The sequence below is a fragment of the Girardinichthys multiradiatus genome, chromosome 21 (genome assembly GCF_021462225.1).
Source record: "Girardinichthys multiradiatus isolate DD_20200921_A chromosome 21, DD_fGirMul_XY1, whole genome shotgun sequence".
Lineage (NCBI taxonomy): Eukaryota > Metazoa > Chordata > Actinopteri > Cyprinodontiformes > Goodeidae > Girardinichthys > Girardinichthys multiradiatus.
The window spans coordinates 12,395,390-12,420,204 of NC_061813.1; the positions used below are offsets into that span (position 1 = coordinate 12,395,390).

At 40.1% G+C, this 24,815-nt stretch overlaps 1 protein-coding gene across 1 annotated transcript in view; it reads left to right on the forward strand.

Moving 5' to 3' along the window:
* The first annotated feature begins 12,603 nt into the window (after positions 1-12,603).
* adarb2 (adenosine deaminase RNA specific B2 (inactive)) overlaps positions 12,604-24,815 on the forward strand; it is a 282,592-nt gene continuing 270,380 nt past the window's right edge. Inside the window, exon 1 of the mRNA XM_047348928.1 lies at positions 12,604-12,976. Within this exon, the coding sequence (XP_047204884.1) occupies positions 12,874-12,976 (103 nt within the window). The 5' untranslated portion in view covers positions 12,604-12,873. The remainder of the gene's footprint in view (positions 12,977-24,815) is intronic.

A 24,815-nucleotide genomic window follows, 5' to 3' on the forward strand; every position in this document is an offset into this window, starting at 1 on the left:
ACCAGTCATTTTAGTGTGGGAGGTTTCATGGCTAAATTGGACCAGCCTGGTAGCCAGTCTTCATTGATTGCACATTGCACCAGTAAGAGCAGAGTGTGAAGGTTCAATTAGCAGGGTAAGAGCACAGTTTTGCTCAAAATATTGAAATGCACACAACATTATGGGTGACATACCAGAGTTCAAAAGAGGACAAATTGTTGGTGCACGTCTTGCTGGCGCATCTGTTACAAACACAGCAAGTCTTTGTCAGTCTATTCAGTAGGACTATTGGCTGTGTACTGTATCCACCTCCTGCACAACACAACTGATGGTCCCATCCCCATTTATAAGGCTTGAAATCCCACCTATTAAACCTGACAGGGCACACCTGTGAAGTGAAAACCATTTCAGATGACTACCTCTTGAAGCTCATCAACAGAATGCCAAGAGTGTGCACAGTAATCAAAAGTGGCTACTTTGAAGAACCTAGAATATAAGACATATTTTCAGTTGTTTCACACTTTTTTGTTCAGTATATAATTCCACATGTGTTAATTCATAGTTTTGATGCCTTCAGTGTGAAGCTACAATATTCATAGTCATGAAAATAAAGAAAACTCTTTGAATGAGAAGGTGTGTCCAAACTTTTGGTCTGTACTACATATATATACAGTATGTATATATATATATATATATACTATATATAATACTATCTTTTTTATACCAAAAACCTAACCCCTAATATGATAACTGTTAAAGAAATGAGGTGTCATCAACAACATTGAAATGTTTAATAGATGTTTGAACTTGCTAAAAAGGAGTTGTCTTTGGATCCCATTACATTACTCACTTGAAGCTTTAATGATAATACTACTGGATTGTGAAATTGTCTCCTTTGCAAAAAAGAGGGCTATGCTTGACAATCAGAACAAAAACCAACAATCTGTTTTTATTATCGATTCAGTTTGAATACGGTTTTCTGAATACTGCTCTGTGATGAAGGCTCTGTTGCAAAACAGAGATCAAATTTACTTTTATTCTATTCATTTTCTCCTTCGCTTTCTCCTTTCCTGTCTTTCACTGATAAGCTCTCCTCACCGCAGAGCACAATGGCTCCATTGTACCAAACCACAGAGCTGATAATGTTACGTGACGTTAAGGGCAATGATGTTAGCTCCTATTCAGAGAGACATTTTGATTGGAATATAGACTCACAAAGAGAGCCATAATATTCAATGCTTTCTAAAATTAAGGATTCCAATATTAAACAAAATTATTTCTGAGTTTCAGGCTATTTTATTATCTGGTATGTCAGAAGATGTTTGGTTTTAAGATAAAGAACACTAAAGACTACATTATAAGGCAATATAAAGTTCTGAAGATAGAATTTAATGATGGTCTCCTTTATTGTCCTTTGTTTAATTAGTTTTTTGCCCATTGTGATCTCAGGTCTCTTTTGCAAGGGAGACATGGCCAAGACAGCAACATCAAGGATCGATTAGAAAGATCACACAACAGAGAAGTAATTACATGCATAAAAACACACAGTTAGCCTTGACTCTGTATAGGGATGTCCAACTCCAATCCTCAAGAGATGATCTCCTGCTTCGACATTTAAACCATTTGTTGTGTGTTGAACCAGGAAAACATCTATAACATGCAGGATAAAGGCTCTTCAGAACTCAATTCAGACGCCCCGATCCAGACTTTGGACCAGACCTATGTATTTCTAAAGACATGCTAAGTTTTGCAGCTTTAGGGGGGATTAAAAACTGTTCCAGACATCTCAAGTCCTGGAACCCCAGACGCTTTCTTCCCCAGTTCAGTTTTCATTCTTGGAACCACAGTGTCTAAAATATCAGTTAAACAAAGGCTGCCACTTTCTTGTGACCATATAAAAGGGAATGACAGGTAAAAATGACTTTTACCCAGAATACCACTTTACATATATCACTTGTTTAATGACCAGAGATTTAAACACCATTTCCAAAACAAACATATCAATTCTTTCTACATTTTGCTAACCATATGTTTAAGTTAAACTTTATCCTAAAATCTGTTCTAAGCTGAAGCAACTCGTTGCTGTGCCATTTCACTCTTCTGAAGTAATAACTCAATTGTTTTCGCTCTCTTTTAATGCATATTAATATTCATATTCCCCTGAATGCTGACCCAGGAAAAAAAGAGGCTATTTCATAGCTGTCAGTGCAACGTCTTTATCTTCACTCTCCAAATGTTGGGGTCAGCCAAGACTTGACACTCAGCAGACAATTCTCCCAAAGAACTAATTTGATTAATGGGTGTCACTTAAGAGGGCTGGGCTGAGGTTGAAAATGGAAAAAAGAGGAAAAAAAAAGCCATTCAAAGGAGATCTTTCCTGAAGAAAAGGTGCATTGGTGGCAGTTCCTCAGCTAGAATGAAGAATTTAGCCCGCCTTGCCGTAGCTATGTGTTATATAATAAAGTCTTCAAAGTCATTTTCAAAGTTGAAACACAGTAGGGGGATTCAACCTTGAACTTAGGTGTGAGCCAAGAGATTTTAGGTAGCAATTAAAGTTCTTTGTGCTCGTAATTATACACAAAACATTAAGGTATATATTCAAGTAATTAATTCATCAGAGCAAGTCCCCTTTTACAACATTGCTTTATTTTGATTGTGTCATTACCTTTGGCAAAAAGCTGACATAAAAAAAAATCCAGTGCCTTGCAAAAGTATTAGCAATTAAACTTTTTCACATTTTTGTCATGTTATAACCAAAAACTTCAATGTGTTTTATTGCGAATTCATCTGACAACCATCACAAAGATGCGGATAATTGGGAAGTGAAAAACAGGATACATGGTTACAGTGTTTGAAAAAATCTAAAAAACAATTGCCTTAAGAATTCAGGCAACTGGTAAAAATTTACGCTTGTGAGTAATACATAACATGGATACATACTAGCAGATCAGGAAATGGTTGGAAGGAAATGACCTAAATTTGTTCATATCAACAGTCAGAGCAAAACTTAATAGTTTAAACAAATGCTACTGTGACCATGCTGGACATTGATTAGGATGGTGAGTGAGGTAGAAAACATCTTCAAAGCTCACTGTTAGAGAACTGTGGCAAAGAGTGGAATACTACCCTTTGCTGCAGGGACTTTAAGTGGAGTCATATGCTTTAGCCTGATGAGACTAAGATTTAGCTTTTTGCAGCAAACACTGCAGGTGGGTCTAGGGTAAACAAAATATGATTATGTGGAAAAGTGTGATGCTGTGGGCCTGTATCTCTTCAAAGGACCTCACAACCTTGAATCACGAGATTTTACACAAAAATCTGTTGGTCTTTACCGAAAACATGAATTTGGGTCATTACCTCTTGTTTTGGCAGGATGAGGATCAGTGAATGAACAATGATAAATTAACAGATGGCCAAATTAACACAGAAATGATTCACCAGACACAAAATCAACGTTCTTGGACCCTCCCAGTTCCGTTACTTAAATCTTACAGGAAACACGCGGGGTGATCTGAAGAAAAGAGAGGAGAAGACAGAACCCAGGACTACAAGATTTTAAATATTTCACTGAGTAGGAAAAATATTGTTCAGTGCTTTTTATTATTTCACACCAGGTTCTGTGTGTCTTTGTTGCTAAAAAAGAACTGAAAATATGTCATGTTAGTAAAACCACATGTAGAGAGCTGAGACCTCCCGCTGTAGATCATACCGGTCTCCCTAAACAGACTGACCTATCTTACAATACAGGTCAAACAGTTAATAAAGTCTCATAGTACTGAGAATCTGCAGCGTGACACAATCCAACTTTTAAATTTGTAACAACTCTCAGCATAAAAGAGGGACAGCAGTTGTGACACATCACGGGCTGGTAGCACCCTCCTTCCTGCTCATTACTTGCACAGTGTGCGCGTGCGACACACACTGCGCCAGTGTACCCAGACTTAGTGCAGCAGAGGCCGCCGCTTGCTGCGGATTAGAGGCTGAGGAGCAAACCGACTGTGGAGGGAAGATGAAGGTTGCATGTGAGTCTCCCAGTTGCCTGCCTTGTGCACCTGATAAGGCCACAGCCACCTAATCCATCCCACCACCACCCAACCACTTAAAAATACTATTTAAAGTCAGTACTCAACCAGAGACTGATGAGGCCGGCCTCTGAAGCCTCCATCACTACATTAACCTGGCTGGGGGGGTCGATAAGCAGACCCACTTTCCCGCTGCACAGTATTTCCATCAAGGAATGACAACTTTATTTTAAGATTTGACAGTTTTCAGACTAATTTTCTGTGTCATAATTGGTTAGTTCTTTCCTTTCTTCTTTTCTTGCTAGAGCTGATAAAGGAGGATTCCTTGGAGAAAATTGTCACATTTTGAAGGCAAAGAAAGCAGAGACCCAAACCAAGCATCACTGATGTTGCTTGAGATACAATGCCTTCGAAAAGTATTTTTACTACTTCAACGTTTTCACGTTTTGTCACTTTACAACCACAATCTTCAATGTATTTGATTGGAATTTTAAGTGATAGACCAACACCAATTTATGACTAATTGTGGACTGGAAGAAAAATTATCAGGAAATGGTCCGACTGGATGTAGAGCATCCCTGAACATACATTTTTAAGTGTTGCCCCCAATTTCTGAGTTAAATTTAGGTATAGACTTTGACTAGACCATCAATAAAAGACGTTACAGTGAGGGCAAATTAACAACATAAGAAAAAAGGCTATACAGTTATTAATAATAGCATTGGCACGTAGGACAATTAAAAAATGTACAGACTGTGCTTAAATATTTGTGCCTAAAAAAATCAACAGACTATAAGAAAATTTTGAAAAATGAAGAAAACCCACAAACTTTGTAAAATAAAGACAAAAAACCCATTAAACAACAATAATTATTCCTTGTTCTGACGGTGTCATTGAGCTGTGGACTTGCTGATCAGAAATGATGCTGCAAAGCTTTTTTTTAATCATCTTTACATTAATAAACCAGGTCCAGTTCTATATCATTTTTGACGAAAGGTATTAGTGGACCACTACCCACTGTTCAGGGCCCAAAGAACCACAGAAGGCAGATCCCTGCCCTTGCTGCTTCTCTGATTAATGCTGCCCTACTCCAGTTTGTACATTTAGCTGGACAGCCACAGCTACAGATGGATTCTGTTTATTGATTAGTTAACTTCTAAAGGCAATTAGTTGCCCTGGATTTTATTATGGGGTATCACAGTAAAGAGGCTTAATTGAATGTGTACACCCCTTTTTTAACTTTTTTTTATAAAAGATGTTAAAGCCATGTATAATTTTCCTTCCACTACACAATTATGCATATGTTTGTGTTGATCTATCATTTAAACTCCAGATAAAATACATTGCAGTTTACAGTTGTAACTGTATGCTTAATTTTAGGTGTGTATAAGTCTCAGGGGCCAAACAGAACATGTTACTCTCAAGGTTAAAGATTTGTGTTGAACGTTAACACATGCTGTCTCTCAACAGTGAGTTAAAAAAATGGCTGTTAATTACAGCATTCTGATTAGAGCAACACATGAATTACCATGAAGATGGTGCTACCTGAACTCTGACAGGGTGTTAAAATATTTATTTCAGTATTATTAAATGCAACCAAAAAGAAAAAGAAGGGAGAAAGCTAACTTTTTTTTTCTCTATTTCAGGACACATTCCATAAATATATATCTAACAAAATCTTAATCAGGAGCGTAGGAAATGAACACTTTTGAGAGGTGTTCTGATTGAACTCCTTATCTTAGATTGCAGGTGTTTGATTTGATGACTGGGAAAATGAGGAGTTGTTGCCACGTGTTTGCTATTATCACAATTTCAATCTAACTCCTTAATCCATAGATATGACATCAAACTAATGCCAAGTGTTTGATGAAATAAGAAAACCTGAGAAAAAAAGAATTGCTTTCAGAAGTGTTTTCATATACAGGTTTGATGCCCTTATTTGACATTCCAGGGTACAATGGGGTTCTTGGATCAGTGGTGCCCTGGGCGAGCCCCTTCTTCTATATATATATATATATATATATATATATATATATATATATATATATATATATATATATATATATATATATCATTAACCACCTGCAGTGTACAGTCATATTTTCCTACAGTGCCTATATTATGCTTAACATAATGCAAATAAACTGTAGAAAACTGATTTGGATTTCTTGACGAACCACTTTTTTCAAGTCTGTACTTTTAATTAAACCATCCGAAGCTCTGTTTTCAATTATTGAAAATACAAATTACTAACAGAGATGATCTACAGCACAACTTTGAACCTAAACACTGGATTTGGCTATTTAAGGTTGGCCAGCTGTTGTTCCTGTTTAGCCCAAAGTGGGACAGTCTTACTCTTCATAAGTTCATTTTCTTTTATATTTAACATCATTAAGCCCCCAAAAAACTACCAACGTCACAACTTTGAGAGTTCCGTCCTCTCTTCAGTCTGTTCTCCTTGGCCTACCATAGTCCGTTCAAACTGGGTTGTCTCTTTATTATACTTCCTGTAAGCTCCTCATGAATAAAAAAATAGATTTTTCAGAACAATTAGGACACATTAAAAAGAAAAAGGTTGTACTGGACTTGCTTCTAATAGCAAATTGTGCAGAATTGTCTTCGAAGGGCACAGAAGGTGTAACAGCGACGGATGGTTATAAGGTGCAAACATGCAACCCCCTGCAGATATGTACATACCCGTAGCAGATGACAACAAGGATAAACTGGAATAGGTTCAATTCTTATGGTGGGAGTCAACAACAATCTATTTACAGTGACCTTCCAACATCAGTATGTTTGTGTTCTCTCTAACCTGTAGCTCCAAACCACTTTACCCATTCGCTGTTATCTATGAATGCATATCCTCCCACCGCCACTCACTACCATCACACCTTCATTACAGAGCTGATAGTGGCATTGGCAACTTGTCACTTATATTGATTTGTCCTAAACTGCAATTTACATGGACATTTGCAAGTGTCCTGAGGGCATAATGCAGCCTGGCAGACTGCCCAGTCACCCCTTTCCCACCACCAACACCACCACCCTCTCTGCCATTGTTTTCATGGCCTTAGAGGAAGTTTTTTTCCCATTGAGCAGCAGGGTCTCAAAGTGACTTTTTCCACCTGACTTCAGCAAACATGTCATGCTTTCAGAGCAAATAAAATTTTTTTGTTTTCATCATGCAGATTGAAAAAGCTTGACTTGTGTTAGGGCAATTCCTCCCCCAGCAAAGAACATATTGGAAATAACTGTTCAACACACAACTTCCCGTGTTTCTAATGCCAAATAGAACAAGTTCTTTAAACATCCTCAGTTCAGTGCAGAATTGACAAGTTTTTGTTTGAACAGTCTAATTATTTCAGACTTTGAATTAAAGATGATAAAATTGCGCCCAGACAACTTAAAAACATAAAAATAGTCCTTTAATTAAGTTACAAATCTTAAGCTTCAAATCAGATTCTAACTACAGGGAAATTAACCCACCGCAGTGTACAGCCGTGTTTTATAATAGTGTACATTTAATTCCCTGTATTTTGTTCATTTAGTTCCTAATCTTTTTATTATTACTTTCTTGTTTTTGTTTTGTTCTTTTGATTCCAACCATGCTTCAATTCATACCTGCCAGACGGAAGTTTCACTTGGACAACAGAGGATTTAAGGACACTTTGTTTCGATCTACTCATAGCCTACCGTAAGCAAATGCATATAAGGCGGCTCCAACATCCGGAAAATCTATCAGCAGAAGTACACTTAGTGTTATTTAGGTAAGATCAGGGGTCAGTATCTGTCATATTTTAGAAAAGTCAGCTGCCCCAAGCGGGAATAAGAACAAGGTGTGAGACAAAGTTGTTTAAAAACAATTTTAAAAAGTATTTTTAGGGTTATTTATTACCATGATTCACAAAATAGTTTTTTATGGGTATACGAAAGGGACGTAACAAAATGATGGTAAACAGCTGGTTAAAAATACAAACTGAGCATGTCTACTTTGATACTTAAAACGGATTAGATCTGTTAAGTCAGTAAAGGTCAGCAAAGTCAAATGTCAAGCAGTAGGAAAATCTCGCTTTCCTGCTTTAGTAGAGCAAATCTGATATGACATAGTAAGGTAACCAGTGCTTAGTGCTTGTGCCACTCTAAGTTATGCCACCCTGGTTGGTGAGCCATATTGACTATATGAAAGGGAATGAAGGCAACAACAAGTTTTTGACATATTGTAGAAGTCTTACAAGTTTCTTTGGCACCCAGCTAGAAACAGGTTCCACAGCCTTCCATGAACAGACCCCAGCAGATCTACATGTATTCAGTACATGCATGTGCCTGGCAGTAGCATATAGATCCTCTCCCACCTCACACACCAAACCTGACCTTCAGTCGCAGAGGCCAGGGAAACAGCAAAATAGCCTGCAGCAACGGAAAGCACAAATGCTTTCTGAAAGCTATGACACGCCGCGTTCGCACAAAAATGCCAAAATGTCACAATGTTCAAACTTTGTGTCCACAACACAGTTGTTTTTTTGTTTTTTTTTTACCTTTGTGAGGGTGCTGAAGGTTACCTGCAAAATTCTCACAGAAGTCTCAAAGCTAAAGGAGGCTTCTCAAGAGGGAACCAATTTAATTTTATAATACTTTGGAAAAACATTCATAGACCCTGAACTTCTTTACATTTTTCATGTATTAACCAAAAACTTCAATGTATTCTATTGGTACTCTATATGATAGACCACTACAAACACAATAAAATTATGTATATGAGCATATGCAGCAATTTTAAAAATTTGGGCCAATTTTGATATACGATATTGATATTGCTGTTATGGCCAAAACCTTTTATTTACCGATATTATAAATTCCCTACTATTTCAATACAGTGAAAAAGCGACTATTGCTTCTCTGCTTTATTTAAACACCCTATAATCTGCGCTGCACATCACTGTCACATGCCCAAACAAATACCACATGGCTAACTCCCTCCCCTCCCAAAACACATACACAAATGGCAACAAGTTGGAATTAAACATCGGTTGTTAACATCGCCCCATTTTAATTTTAATTTAAATTAAATTATTATTGTTGTACGGTTTAAATTAAAATAAATTATTCGTACTTGTCGTCTTCCGCTTAATCCAGGACCGGATCGCAGGAGTAGCAGACTCAGTAGAGACACCCAAACATCCCTCTCCACAGACACCTCCCCCAGCTCTTTTGGGGGGAACCCAAGGCGTTCCCAGGCCAGCCGAGAGATGTAGTTCCTCCAGAGTTTCCTGGGCCGTCACCTGGGCCTCCTCCTGGTGGGACGTGTCTGGAACACCTCCTGAGGAAGGCGTCCAGGAGGCATCTGGTATAGATGCCCGAGCCCCTCAACTGGCTCCTCTTGATGTGGAGGAGCAGCGGCTCTACTCTAAGCCCCTCCCGGATGGCCGAGCTCCTCACCCTATCTTTAAGGGGAGTGCCCGGCACCCTGCGGAGGAAGCTCATTTTAGCCGCTTGAATCCGGGATCATCATCATGACCCAAAGTTTATGGCCATAGGTGAGGTAGGAATATAGACCGACCGGTAAATCGAGAGCTTCGCTTTTTGGCTCAGCTCTTTCTTCACCACAACAGACCGGCACAGCGTTCCCATTACTGGGGCAGCCACACCGATCCGTCTGTCGATCTCCTGCTCCATTTTTCCCTCACTCTTGAACAAGACCCCAAGATACTTGAACTCCTCCACTTGAGGCAGGAACTCCCCGCAACCTGAAGAGAACAAACCACCCTTTTCCAGTCGAGAACCATGGCCTCGGACTTGGAGGAGCTGATCTTCATCCCAGCTGCTTCAACCACAGCCGACAGGACTCCTTCTTCAGCTTGACAGCGTCCCTTACTGCCGGTGTCCACCACCGGGTTTGGGGATTGCCGCTGTGACAGGCCCCGTAGACCTTACGGCTGCAGCTACAGGAAGCAGCATCGACAATAGATGCGGAGAATATGGTCCACTCAGACGCTATGTCTCCAACATCCCCCGGAATCTGGGGGCTATCCCGGAGGTGGGAGTTGAATACATCCCTGGCCAAGGGCTCCGACAGACGTTCCCAGCAGACCCTCACTATGCGCTTGGGCCTGCAATGTCTGTCTGGCTTTTTCGTCCTCCAGCGGATCCAATTCACCACCAGGTGGTGATCAGTGGACAGCTCAAGCCCACTCTTCACCCAAGTGTCCAAAACATCCGGCCGAAGGTCTGATGATATGACAACAAAGACCTCCTGCCCTGTGTGTCATGTTGCCAAATGCACTGATGAACACCCTTATGCTTAAACATGGTGTTAATTATGGACAATCTGTGACTAGAATAGAAGTCCAATAACAAAACACCACTCGGATTCAGATCGGGGAGGCCATTCCTCTCAATCACGCCTCTCCAGGTGTCCCCGGGAGGGACACTATGCAGCACTCCCGACAGGGACACTAAGAAGGCCGGGTACTCCACACTACTGCTCGGCCCGTAGGCCGAAACGACAGTCAGAGACCTGTCCCCAATCCGAAGGCGCAGGGATGCGACCCTCTCATCCACTGGGGTTAAACCCCCAACACGAGACGGCTGAGCTGGGGGCAACAAGCCATCCTAGCCCAGCCCGCCACCTCTCCCTGTGGGCCTCTGAGGTCTCCACCTTTGTCTGCTGCCCAATCCTCTTTGCACTAGTTCCTCATGGTTCCTCGTGCAGGTGATGGGCCCACTTGGGGATGGCCTTGCGTCTCTCATTCGGGCTTGGCCCGGCCAGGTCCTGCGAGGAGCAACCCAGTCACCAGGCGCTCTCTGACGAGTCTTGACCCCAGGCCTGGCTCCAGGGTGGGACCCCAGCTCCGCCCTACCAGGCGATGACACATGCCTCATTTTTGTGGTCCTCATGAAGGTGTCTTGAACAGCTCTTTGTCTGACCCGTCACCTAGAGCCTGTTTGCCATTGGAGACCCCACCAGGGCATTTAAGCCCCAGACAACATAGCCTCTAGGATCATTCGAGCACTCAAACCCTTCCACCACATTAGGGGGGCGGTTCAAGGAGGGGTAAAATTAATTATTAAAATAAAAATCTGAAGTGTGGGCCCCCTTTACTGACAACCCTAAATAAAATTCATAACAAACAAATAGCCTTTGGACAACAACTAATTAATAGAGTCCAACAGTGGGGAACATAATCCCAGTATAAATACTGGTATTCTATGAAGGCCTCTGTCATATGTTGCTCAGCAGGACCTGAATGCCGGGAGTAAGCAGGAGGCAGGCAGGTGAAAAATAAACAGAAAAAAAACATCAAAGAACTCCCAAAAACTGAGGTCCAGGGGGGAATCCAAAATAATACATCACAAGAGCAACCAAGGAAAACATACTGGATTAACAGGATGAGTTTGATTACTGGACATGGAGCTGGTTGTTTGATTAGAAACTGAGTGCAGCTGTGAGGGTAGACAAGTAACTGAAGTTAATTTAAGGAAATTGGAGAAATGGCTGAGAACACACATGGAGCAGAATATAATTGCCAAAATAAGGCGAGACACAAAAGCAAATTCCCAAAGATCATAACAACCTCTCCGTTTTTTTAGAGAACATTATGGAAGAAACAGCCAAGGAACAAACCAGATAGGTCAGTGATACAGTTGTGATGTTTAAAGAAGGGTTAGATAAATTACGCAACATCCAAAAGCTTTGAACTTACTATTGATCACTGATGAATCAGCTATCTGGAAATTGACCCTTTTCTTCTACGTACCAGATGTGGAAAATAAATTCTGGTCAGAGGTGGCAGCATCATGCTGTGGGGATGGTTTTCTTCAACACAAAAAGAATTGAGAATCAGTGGTGAGAATTAAAAAAAAAAAAAAAAAACACTGTTTAAAGACACCCCTCTACCCAATAACATAAGGTTCAACCATTTAAAAAAGGGGGTGGAGGATAGGGGGAAGGGGCACAATTTATAAATGTGCAAAACTGGTAGAGACATACCCCAAAAGACTTGGAGTCATAACTGTTGCTGTAAAACATGGCTCTACAGAGTGATGGACATACATGCCACACTTTTCAAATTGTATTTGTTTAAAAATCTTCCTTTGTTCCTGACTTTTTTAAGAGAGGGAATTCATTCTGCAAACTCAAATCCCAAAGGAACATCCAAAATCCTTTAGCAGACAAACTCATTTCTACAAGGAGAGATAGCAGGACATTAGTAAAAGAAAGAAAGGCCTGCAGAGAGTTTTCAGTTCTTTCTCTCATTTGCATTCAAAATACCATCTTGGTCTTTTAGCCCTCCAGTAAAGTTTCCTCGGCAGCGAGGCACACAGGGGAGAAGTTATAGAACAGAGATGCTAAACATCACCAAACTTGGAGGCTATCTGTGTTGAAAGGAAGAGAACACCAGAAAGAATACTAAAGTGTTATGAGTGAGTCAAAGCCGCCTAAAAAATACCCGCGGTGGGTGAACAGGGGTGTGTGAGATGGTGGGTGTCGCTGCTGATGTCACACCCCCTCGAACAGCCACGATTGGGCCCTAATTAGAAATCTCGGCAGCAAATAGATAGGCGTCCTGCATGATTGAGCCCAAAGTGGCTGATGCCAAAAAATTTCTGCAGGGGCGGAGAGGAGCGGAGCGTAGCAGACAGAGAGCTGCCAGGCTGCGCTGACAGTAAAAGGTTTACATCCGAGAGCTGGAGACGAGCTGGACTTTCTACAGCGAGACCCTCCCCGGTGATAATATTCATACAGAAAAAGAGAGAGCGTCGATCTGTACATAGAGAGGGAGAGAGAAGACGAAGAGAGGACGCGTCGTTGTTCAGAGAGGCAGACGAATTAAGAGTCGGCTCCAAGTTGCTCCTGCGCTCCGCTCCTGCGCTGATGGCATCCGTGCTTGGAAACAACAGCCGCACGTCGGGCGCTCCGACCGGCCAGGTTAGGTGCAAGCTGAAGCGGAGGAGGAGGAGGCGATCCAAGAGAAGAGGTACGGCAACTTTCGCAGCCCGTCACTTATCCCGTTTTCCATTCAGATGAAGGGGAGGTCGTGCGCACCGTGGCGGCAGCGAGGCACATCGTTCGCTCATGCGCTCCGCAACTATAAGGGCGAAATGTTTCTTTTCTGTTCAAACACCGAAGAGCGAACAAATGTTGGCTGCCTTGTTGAAGCCGAGCAAAAATAATGCGCTCCACGTATTTCAGCGACGCATATGGTCTATCTCCTCTAAAGTTTACTTTACACTGCATATGTTGTTATAACTACTGATAAATACAAGCTCTAAACCTCCAATTTAAAGAGATTTTATCGAAATACTTTTAAAAAGAAGGAGTATTCATTGTATTTATTAATTTATCATAATGCATCTTGTTGCACAGTCCTGTGTAGTTAACTCATTGCAAATTTTAAAATGTTTTGAATCATTTTGTTCGGTTGATTTCTTTTAGGTTGGTTTATTATTTTTTCATACCCTATGTCCAGTGGTGACACTGCACTCCATTAAAAAGGAAAACGTGGACAATTGTGTGAACTATATTTAGATCTCTCAGAAAGATTGCAGGGATAATCCTAATAATTTTCCTAATGGCTGCCCCTTTGCTCTCCTGTCTCTTCCATAAAATGTATTTCTCCTCATGGCTTTATAAGTCCAGCACTTTGCATTAGAGCTGAGCAATGAAAAAGTCACATGTTGGAGAATATGTCATGGGCCTACATGCAAAAGAGGAAAAAGGGAGCATACAATTCTATTTCCCCATCTAATTTGTATATATAGTTTTATTAATATTTACTTTTCTGTAACAGGTTAAATTTCTCTAATCAGTTTTAGTGCATTTCAATGAGTCCCAAATGAACTGTTTGAATACAGTAGTAGAAGCAGAAGAGCAAGTGTAAAACAATCAGTTGGATCCGTAATGGAAACAGAAAATCATGCTGATTTCACAGACTTTTCCTTCCAACCCTACAGCCGGCACTGTAATGGATGCTGATGGGGGTTCATTGTAAACAAATCCCCCCGTGCGGTTTTATGCCGTCTTTGCCAATGATATATCAAACAGACTAATGCACAGTAGCAAAAATAATTAAAAGCTATATAATTCCAAGCCCGTCTGACTAATGAAGCATTTGTACCTCGCCGCCTCTCACCACAAGACGCCATGCTTTCTTTATTTGCAGAATTGACCACACTTAGTGGTCCATTGTTTGAATCAATCTGTGATTGTTGGGTAATTTCACTCTTATTTCATGTTGCACTTAAAAAGAAGCAAAACAGCGGAATGACATTTTAGAAAGAAGCATTCGTGAAAGTGTCAGTCCTGCCGCATATTGAAAGATATTTCCACAAGCATTTTGGCAATTACAGTTGTCAAAAGCAGATTCAAGCTCTAGCACCACGGTTAATGATTGTATCTTAAGCCTGTTTCTTTGTCTTTAAGCACCCTCTGATAAAAGGAGAAGGGGGAAATCTGAAGAAAAACAGCTGCAGCACATTTAGTTGTATTTAGCTTTTTGTGTCACATAAAAACTGTGTGCTGATGTGCCACGATTTACACGGTGGAAGCTCGGAGCGTATTGACGTATCCGACTGCGACTGAACGCATAACGAGTTTCCATAAACATTTTTCACTTGTCATCAAAGTGCAAAACAGATGACAGACAAACTTCATTTCCATAGCCTCTTGATTTTTAATAGCCCAAGTAATTGAGACAAGAGAGACAATACATAAAATATAGTGCCGAGGCAAATGTATTTACATAATGGAAACGATAGAATTGGTTCCACAACATTAAGCATTGCATATGAGCGTCGCACAAACGCAGGCATGCACATTAGCTGACGGGCCTTTCGAGGTGTGTTTGTGAGGTGGGGGCTAATTTATCAGCCCTGCTGATTCACTCTGATAACACGGGACATTAAGAGGCCCGGCTCATGGGTCCGATTGGAAATGAACTGTGTCCATAGACTGAGCTGGATCCTACACTTAGATGTTGACTCGCTGTGTTTCTCAAAATGTCAGGTTATTTTGCCCCCTCCCTCACACACAAACACTCTAAACTTCTGCACAGATTATGCATAAACCTGACCAAATTCTTTATTCTTTTTTCATTTTCTTCATCATTGTGTCAAATCTGTCCTCGGAAATGCCACATGATTGTCATCTTCAGATTTTCACATAATTATTTTATGGCAAAAACAAAGCCACAGAGGAATTACTGCATGGCATTTAGGGTTTAATCTATTGAAAAGGCTGCAGATTATTTGCAGATGGACTTGCTAAAACCTGTGTGTGTATTCAAAAGCTGTTGTGCAGCTTCTAATAACTTCCTTTTTTTAAAAGGGTGCTCATTTTCTGATGGGCAAACAAATAATCCCAGACTGAAGATTGGGGATTTTTTTTGGTCCCGACACCATCCTGCCCATGGTGAGAATTCCTAGAAATCTTTGGATCCCCCAGCTTCAGCAGACAGTGCCAACGGCCCTTTTTTCCTTTGCTCGGACCTCTCCCTGTATTAGTTTACGACCGTGTTTGACCAGCCTCATAATTAATCACAGCTTTTTGATTCACACTAGCGTTGCCGAAGGGATGCTGATAACACAAATAAAATCATGCGCAGGACCATCTAAGTGGATCTGTCACAGTCTATTTTTTTTAAGAATGCACGCTGTGGATTAACAGCTGTCAATTATCTGCAGATACTTTGAAGATGGCATAGGTACAAGGCAGTCTTTTCTCTTTATCTACAAAATAATCACTGCAGAGATTTATGTACCAACATTCCTTTTTATTTATTTTTTATAGGCACACTTATCAGCATGTAGTCCCAGTACAGTATATCAGCATGTCATCAAGAGTGCCAAGGGGGAAAAGTGAAAAACACAGTGAGTTCTACATAATTTATGTAGCAATTACTGTTTACGTCCTCGTTCACATTGAGGCGGTGGCAGAGGAGTCCGGTTTGGGCTTTAAAGGGGGGGGGTGAGGACCCAGAGGAAGGACTGAAAAGATGAGAGTCAGGTCACACAGGATGATGGGGGTCCTCCCACATCCGAGCACCCCCTCCCCCCTCTTTTCTCTAGCAAGACAGGTCCCCGTCTTGCGGAGACGGGGACCTGTCTTGTGTGACATCCACAGCAGAAGAAGGGAATGTGAGCTGCGGGCTGTTCAGTTTCCCCGCTGTCCCTTTTACCACTGCTGCCAGTGATAAAGGGGGTGTCGGGTTGAGGGCAGAGGTCAGGCAGGAGAGTGGTTTTTAACATCCACAGATCCATATTTGATTAGAGTTTTTGTCTATTGTGTCTTAGAAACAGTTTCAGTCAAACAGAACAAAAATGATACATATTTTCTTTGCACCTGAATAATCCAAATAACCCTTAATTATTTTAAAGAGAAAGAATGGCAGTTTTTAGAAGGTTTTACTGTCATGGAAATGGGAGTTATAAATAAAGTATTGTATATGCAGTTTAAACTTGTTTCATCCTGCCCCTGTAAACAAGGCATTTAAAATGCATGTGTTTTGGGACTTTGGCAGGCATATTCAGAGATGTTTACAGCCAAACAATAACTTCATATAAATAAAAAAATGGTCTGCAAGCATCCTTGGGCCAGTTACAGGTGTCAAGAGATATCAGCATTGTAAAAGGTCACCAAAAATGATTTCATCCTTTTAAAAGTGGGAAAAAAAAGTCATTTTAATCTTATGCCAGAAAAAAGCAGTAGTGGCCAGAATTTTCAATCCAATGAATGGATGTTGTTTGCTTTGTTAATGCCATAAAACTGTGGTATTTTTTTTGTAAACTTATCATACCGTGAAAAGCTCATACTCAGCATAGTCATTGGAGAAGAAAAGGGAACATAAGATTTTGCTTAAGTTTAAAGTGCAGATTTGCTTTTGACTTCTTCCAAATAAACCTGACTTCTTAAATTCTTTTTACTCTTGACAAATATCAATTTTTCATGTCTCATTTCGCATCTTCCACCTCAAAGCAACAGCCCTGGTTCCATTCCAGCTGCATGCACATACGTTCAGTAGTCATTTTCCTGTCTGCCTTCCCGTTATCATCTGTCAAATTGTCGGAGAAAAAAAAACAACAAAACAATATTTCAATATAAATGCTGTAACAGCTACAACGATTTTTAAGCAACAGCACAAAGCACAGTGACAAACATGCAAATTTAGAACACAAGTGTTTATAATGTGGAGCACAATGAGTACAAGGAGGGCTGAATGATAGCAGAAATAAAAAAGCTAGCTCTGAGGAATAAATGAAAATACAAAAGTCAGGAATATGCTCATTGCCAAGGCTCACTGGAAAAAGATCAGAGTCAAATAAAAAAAGAATGATTTCTGGTTTTTGGAGCTGCAAGTGCTATTTTTAATCAAACTTGTTCAGTTTTCCTGGGTAAAGCTTTGACAGTCCCTGCAAACATACATACACAGCAGCATTACACTCTCAGTATAGGCCCAGGCAGAGTCAATGCATGCATGTAGAGCTTTGTGCAGGTTACCCATGCCACTGGTTTATTAATGTAGGTTCAATCACAGCAAGGATGAAAGTGGGGCGGTGCAGCTTCAGTGTCGGGATGCCCCAATGTCACAGCGTGTGGTGTAATAGACGGCGGAGAAGAAATGTTCTGCAGATGTGAAGCTCCACTTTTTTAAAGCCCCCTGAAACACTTCTGTCACATTTGTTTGTGCTGGTGTTGATAATGGCATTAGGAGCTGCGGCGGGATCACCGCTGGCATTTATGAGGTTAATGAAGGTCGGTGCCAGCGGAAACGGCGCAGCGCTCTGCTGTGTGTGCTCGCATGGCTCTGTGAATTTACAGGCGCCTCCTGATTAAGGGTAGCGGTGGAGAGGTCGGTCTGCTTAGGACGCCGCGTCCTCCAATTGACCGTGCATTTAGCTGACGGGGGAGAAAAAAAAAGAGGTTAGTACTTCTGACTGTGGTCCCATGAGGACAGCAGATAAAATGACCAAAGAAAAGGAATAGCACAACTATAGTGCATTTGCATAATTAGTAATTATCTTGTAATAGTACCTCCTGGCTTTTTGGAGCTCAGCGGTGAAAAATTGTGCTCAAAGTTCAGGAGCAACAAATAAACTTCAGGAGAAAATGACTCATTAATGCAAACATTTGGACTGTCAGTGGGCTGCCTTGGTAATGTTACCTCAGAATAAAACAAAAGTATCAAGAGAACAGATGCAAGTTTTTAAAAAAATCTGAAGGTGACACTTAAGTTAATTCTGTTGTTTCATGACTCCCACAGTTGGAATGATAACGGTATTACTCACACTGCAAGTAAGTTGTTGCACTTGTTGCCATGACGACTTAACGCAAGCAATTTAATTGAGTTAGTCATGTGTTACGCTCCATCAATCTGTCCACAACAGCTTTGAAAAACAATGACTACTTTAGGGAAGACATTTGAGTGTGCCACAGTGCTAATGTGTGTGTTTCTGTGATGGGAAATGAAGCTTTGGAGTGTATCTGATGCTGCCTCCATATGGTAATTTGTTTGCTCGTCTGTGAATGTGTACCACCCCTGAGTCTTTGTGTACGGTATGTATGGGTGTGCAGCGGTCTGCAGGGAGCTGCCAATCCTCGTAAACACAGACAAAGTGCACCATGTCAAAGGCAATATCACTTCCAATCAGCGTTTGTGTGCCTGCAGTCCACTAGATAAAGTAATGAGTAGAGGCCTTGGATGTAAAAAAAAAAAAAAGGAGGGAAACTGCCTGGGAGCAAGTGTCAGGTGATTCTGAGGTGGTATCAGATGTGAGCAGCACAGCATGTTGACGCTGTTGGAAACACAGTTCTGAAACTTCTCATCGAGCACACCAGAGCACCTTGAAAGTAAGCCTTTTGTAAAAAAAAACAAAACAAAAAAAAACTTGGTGGTCTACTCCACTACAAACAGTATAATGTGTTAACAGTAAACACATTATTTAAACTTCGGCAGTTTTTTTTTAGCAGGTAAGAATGGGTCCAGTATGAGATTTAAATTTTGTGACAACCAAAAATGTATGTACCTTAATACCAAAAAAACATGTCTGATGCATGAGATTTTTTTACAGGGCTCCAAAAAGAAAATGTTTGTTATTTATACCCTGGACGTTATTGAGGACCTCATTTTCTTTTATGTTGTGGACATGACCCCCTCATTCTTTCTATAGAAGACTTAATTTTTAGGGATATCTTCACTTCACCACATTTTCCAACTTGTTTTACATTTTATTTCCATGTGAAAAAAGTCTCCACCCAAATGGGATGGCAGCTAAAATACCAATGTAGGACCAGTAGGTGGCAACAGCATCAAAATTAAGGACACATCAAAATCCAGAAGAAGAACATCTGAAACATCGCCCTAAGTGAAACTTTGACTAACTTTAATACTGCTTTTCTCTATTTCATAAACTTTTACAACAGTCTAGGCATAGAAGTAGAAAACAGCTGTGGCACTGTTAATTGTTTCTAGTGCTGAAAGCAATACACAAAGTTACAAGATTCACAGATGAACTCATGTCTAACTAGATACATCAGGATAAGTTTGAACAAAAAAAATCTCCATGTTGATTGCCTGATTAAAAATCACTGTTTTACTGTTTTCATGTGAACAGGAAGTTCAAACATAATAGAAAACTTTTTTTTTTTAATATCTTGGCAAATGTTTTATTTAGCGTGTTCAAAAGGATTTCAGGCCAATTTTAGTATTAGATGCTAATCATCCATGGCAAACTACTTCACATCTGTCTTCCTTTCAAAAGGAGTAGGAACATACGCAACGTTCTGTAAATAAAGATCCACCATTGCCTTCCTATCCATTTGATGATGTAGCATACATGATTTAATCTCCAGTTAGGCAATGGTGATAAAAAAATTCCTCAGCCAGAGTGCTGCAGCTCTCACACGCCAGGTATACCGCACATGTGCACCACTGCAACAGCTTCTCATATATTGCAGCAATGATGACCCAATAAAAACATTACTTAATCTCATGCAACATTATGCAAATTCTGTCTGCGTTGATAAAGTTGCTGGATGCTTGAAACTGATGGCATGACCTACTTTCTGATTATTCATCATAATTGTCTGACCACATGGGGCACGCATGGCACATTACAATTTCACCCAAGGATGGTCAGTTGATACTTAAATATGGAATAAAAAAATGTAATGCTGATGTCTCGAAAAAAGCTACATGAGTAAGTCCTTAAATAGAGGAACACTGCACATTCCACATTCTTGATCCCAATGAACACAGACTGTTTATATTGGGAGCACATCAAAAAAAGATGTAAGAGGACTTTGTTCCATAAAATTTGCTTAATATTCTCATATTTAGACTTGTGCAACAGATGTTTCTCAAAACTCCAACATAAACGGCAACGGAGGACTCATTGTGGCAGCAGCTTAAATTAATTAATGGTAATAAAGAAGACATTTATTGAGGTAAAATTTGAAATTGAAACTTAATATTTGCTCCTAATGTATATATGCATTAAAAGGATGCACATTTTCAGAAGAGCCAAACAACTGAAACCCTGAATGCAGTGTTTGAATTAAACAGTGTACATTCCTGCAACCTCTGCAGGGATTTACCCATTTATTTTGAGAGTTAAACTTTAAAATAAGCAACAGAATAATAATAATAAACAGAGGAACAAAAAGAGAACAGAAGAAAACACATTCAGTCAAATTAACATTATTTTAAGATTTCTGGTTAGCTGTTAATTCAGGGCAAGGTAATTTTTAAAGCACTATATCTAGGCAAGCGCTGGTATCTAATCTGAAGACCTGCCAATAGCAAGAAAGCGCCCCACGTATCATAGTGGCAAAACAGTCCTCCCGTTTATGATCCTAATTAGCTCTAACTGTGCCATCATCCCTGAGTCATCATGCCTGGAGAGAGGCCAGATTGTTTAACGGTCGGCAGCTTCACTATTTCTTCAACCCTCTCCTATCTTTCTGCCTCTTTAACTGCTATTCCAACATCCTTCCTCTTTCTCCCACTTCAGCAGCTTGCTCAATGCTATTGTTGTCTCCTGGCTTACTTGGACAAACTCACAGCACGGGAGCTGCTACCGTGAACAGGAATATATTTCATAAGCCATAAATAGCCAAAGAAGGTGTTTGAATTTGGGCACTGAAAAGTAGGCTTCTGTTGTTTCACATATAGCGAGTTAGCCAGGAATTAAGCTGCCATTTGAAAAATGTTTGGAAATGAAAAATCCCGACCACGTGATCAGCATCTGATGAGCTGTTGACTCCACCCGACTTAAACATTTAAACTTACATCATGCTTCAGCCAAAGCACAATGCAAGAGCAGTGTGTGTTGTGCTGACATTGCAAAGTTAGCGCTGACACTCCGCCTCATATGGAATAATGAAATTGGATGAAGCAGCTTAAACACTCGCCTTCCCTCCTCTCGCCATCAGACTCTGTGCCTATTAGAGATAACATTAATGAAGAGGACTTTGGTTGAGAATAGACCCGTCTTACTGCAGGGTGGGGTGGAGAGGGTGGTGAAGGTGTAGGGTGCTAAAAGCATTTATTTCCATTAATAAGAATGAGTGTTTTACAAGAGGACTTCTCTAGAGGGCTCTCTTTAGAGGTTCTAGAAAATCCTACACCTTTTTGTTACCAGGCGGGCACGTGGAGATGTACTGCCGCAGGGTCCATTTGTCTAAAAAACCTGTTTTAACCTTCATTTACCCAAATTGGGCAGAGGAAGACACTCAATCACAATAATCACTGCTGTCCATCTTTTGTGGATTATTAATGTGAATGAGCTGAGAAGACTAATTAGCTGTTCTTTTTAGCTGTTCAGCATGTTTTTCCTCCCGGAGGGCTAATGAAAGTAGTCTTATGCTGATGGACAGTAGATCTGAAAAGCTTATGTACTCCCTGTTGAAGTGCCAGCTTTTTGTGATGTAAATTATACAATGAGGAATCATTTTAATTTATTGTTTAACTTCAATGTGGTGTATTTCATGTGCAGTTTAGTAGACAATCCCTGGCATTAGCTTATTTGAAGAAAGGTTATAAAAAATCAAAAGGAGCTTGTAGTTCAAAGGTATCAATCAGGGGAATGGTACAAAAACATTATTTATTTACCATGGCTCATTGAAGACAGTTTTTGATAACTGGCAAACATTACAATAACTGGGTCTTTCTTCAAAAGTCAATAAAAAAAATGAAAAAGTAGTCAGGGATGTTTCTAGGAGGTAAACAGCAATCCTGAAGAAGTGCATGACGTACAACATAAAGGCATGGACTGGTTACTGGTAATTTGTATACCATTTCTAAGGATGCCCTTTAATAAAATGCCAGAGAATGTTCACAAGTTTCAGTACTTTACAGGGCAGAAAGTCTTTTCAAGGACTAGATCATGGCATGGAAACTAAAGGAGCACTATTCTCTACTGTTATTAAGGTAATGTGTCTTTAAAAACACAGTTAAAAGGTTACAGCAGTATGTCTTTCAAGCAGCAGAGTACAGGCTAGCTAACCAATAGCCCAGCAAATTAACTGGCTAATATCAGCTTGTTAGACTCCAAGTGTTACTTTTTTAAGAGCTGAATGGCAAGAAGTGAAAACACACTATACTTATGTATTTTGTTTTACTTCTCCATTGCTATGTACATCTGTTCAAATAAAATGTTTTCAAATGACTTAATATTATAACTATATATTTATCTCACCACCTTTAACTTAATTTTTCAATATGTCTTTAATGAAACCTATTTGTGAAGATTTGTGAAATTTTAAATGCTTCCTGCATTAGGACCAGCTTAAAATTAGACAAGCATTAATACCATAATCCTATAAATGGACTAGTTATACCTGGACTAGAATATTCTATTCTATTTGCTTAAAAATGGAGATTAATATTACCACATCTCGATGAGTGTAAACTTCTGTTTCATTATTATGCCCTAATGCCAACCCCCCCCCCCCCACCCCCACCCCCCCCCCCACCCCACCCCCCCCACCCCCCTCCTCACAGTAAATCCCTCTCTCATTATCAATTCTATCATCCTTTCGAGTCTTCTTATTGGAAAGGCTTATCTCGCAAGTTTATGAAAAGATATTTAAAAGGGGAAAAATAATCTTGGATTGCATTTACTGTGCAGATCTGCACAGTGTTTGCTGGCACTGGTCAAGTTTGGAGTTTTTATTTACCTCTGGGCTGATCCTTGTGATATGCAGTCCTGTTTTCCAACTTTTTCCGCAGTCAGACACCGTGGTGTTTGCTTTTCTCCTTGCTGCTGTGATTTAGATTTGTACAGCTTGAAGTGCTGGAGCGTAGTAGATGTGTTTGCATTTACCCAAAAAACTAAGAGTTTCAATCAGCCATCCATTGCTTCCGATAGCTCCGAGTGTATTTGGCTTCCCCCAGATAAGGCCTGAGTAAACATCCAGTCGGATTCAGCTGAATTGTTTGAACACACGCGCTGCTTTGGCATGGGTCTGCCTGGATGGGGTGTGTCATAACAGAGAATTTCATCCTCACCCCTCGCAGTCAGTTGCGCTTCAAGGCTGTAACTGTTAGTAAAGGGTGAAGGGTGTGTAGAACCAGGGGCTACAAATGTTGCCTTGCATAAAGGACAAAGACGGGATATCTTGAGGCTGCAAGTGTCCCTGAGATGCTGGAACAGATGGACCTACATAACCACCATTCCATATTTAGACCCAAGGTAGCTGTTGGAAAAAAAACTCTTCTATACAGTACATCTACTTTCTGGGCTGCCTCAGTGTTTGTTCTGCTTTTGTTATCCAGACTTCTCTCTCTCTGATGCTAACATGGCTGAAAGCTTTAATTTTACTTAAATGGTAAGCTTATTCTGGTGAGTCATTTAGAAAGAGTTGAAGATTAAATTTCCTGAAAGATTGCATTTGTGCTCTCCAATAACACCTGCAAACACAGATCAGAATGATAGTGAAATAGACTAGAACAAGGAGGTATTTAGATGATCACTAGGCTTATGTCTATTATTTTATTGCTTCAAAGCAAATCTAGTATTGGGTGGTATTTTAAGGAAAAGAAATGAAAAGAATATACAATTAAATTACGAATCATTTAAATATGTGAGAAAATAAGCAGTTCTTTCTTAGATTTTAAACCAAAAATAAATTTCTGTGTTGCAAAATGCATTTGTTGATATAAGATTCTTACGGTCTGATAACCTTGAGAAAAAGTGCAATAATTTCATATTAACACACCTATTTACAAGAAAACTGCATGACATCATCTAATTGCTTTCATTTAAAGCAACATCTTAATAAAAGCAATAAGTTCAGTTTCCGCATCATGACTGTCCATATGTTTCTTGTCCGAACCATTTTGCCAGGTTGATTTGTTCCATACATATGAAAAAAATGTAATAGCACTGTTTCAGCTTGCTGTCTGACAATGGGTATCAAAAGGGGGCAGAGAGGCATGGTGCATTATTCTATGGTTCATAAAGTCAGAGAAAACGCCAGTTACTCCAGTCCTTTCTCTGGCATCAAATTAAAATGACTTTAAACCATTGGAACGTTATGACGGAAACTTTTACCACTTTTAAAAACCTTGATATGCCTTCATACTGGTAACCGGCACTTGTCTACGTAGAAATCACTTAACGGTATATGCTTAATAATTTTACTAGATATTAGTTTGCCAAGGAACGTGTCATGTTAACATGTTTTCTACACACCATACATTTGACTAAGATGTTTTTCATTAACGTAAAATTTAGCCCACGGATAGCCCTATAGGATAAAGTCCTTGTTGCTACTAAATCTGGCATATGGGCATTTTGCTGCAAGTCACTAACACTCTC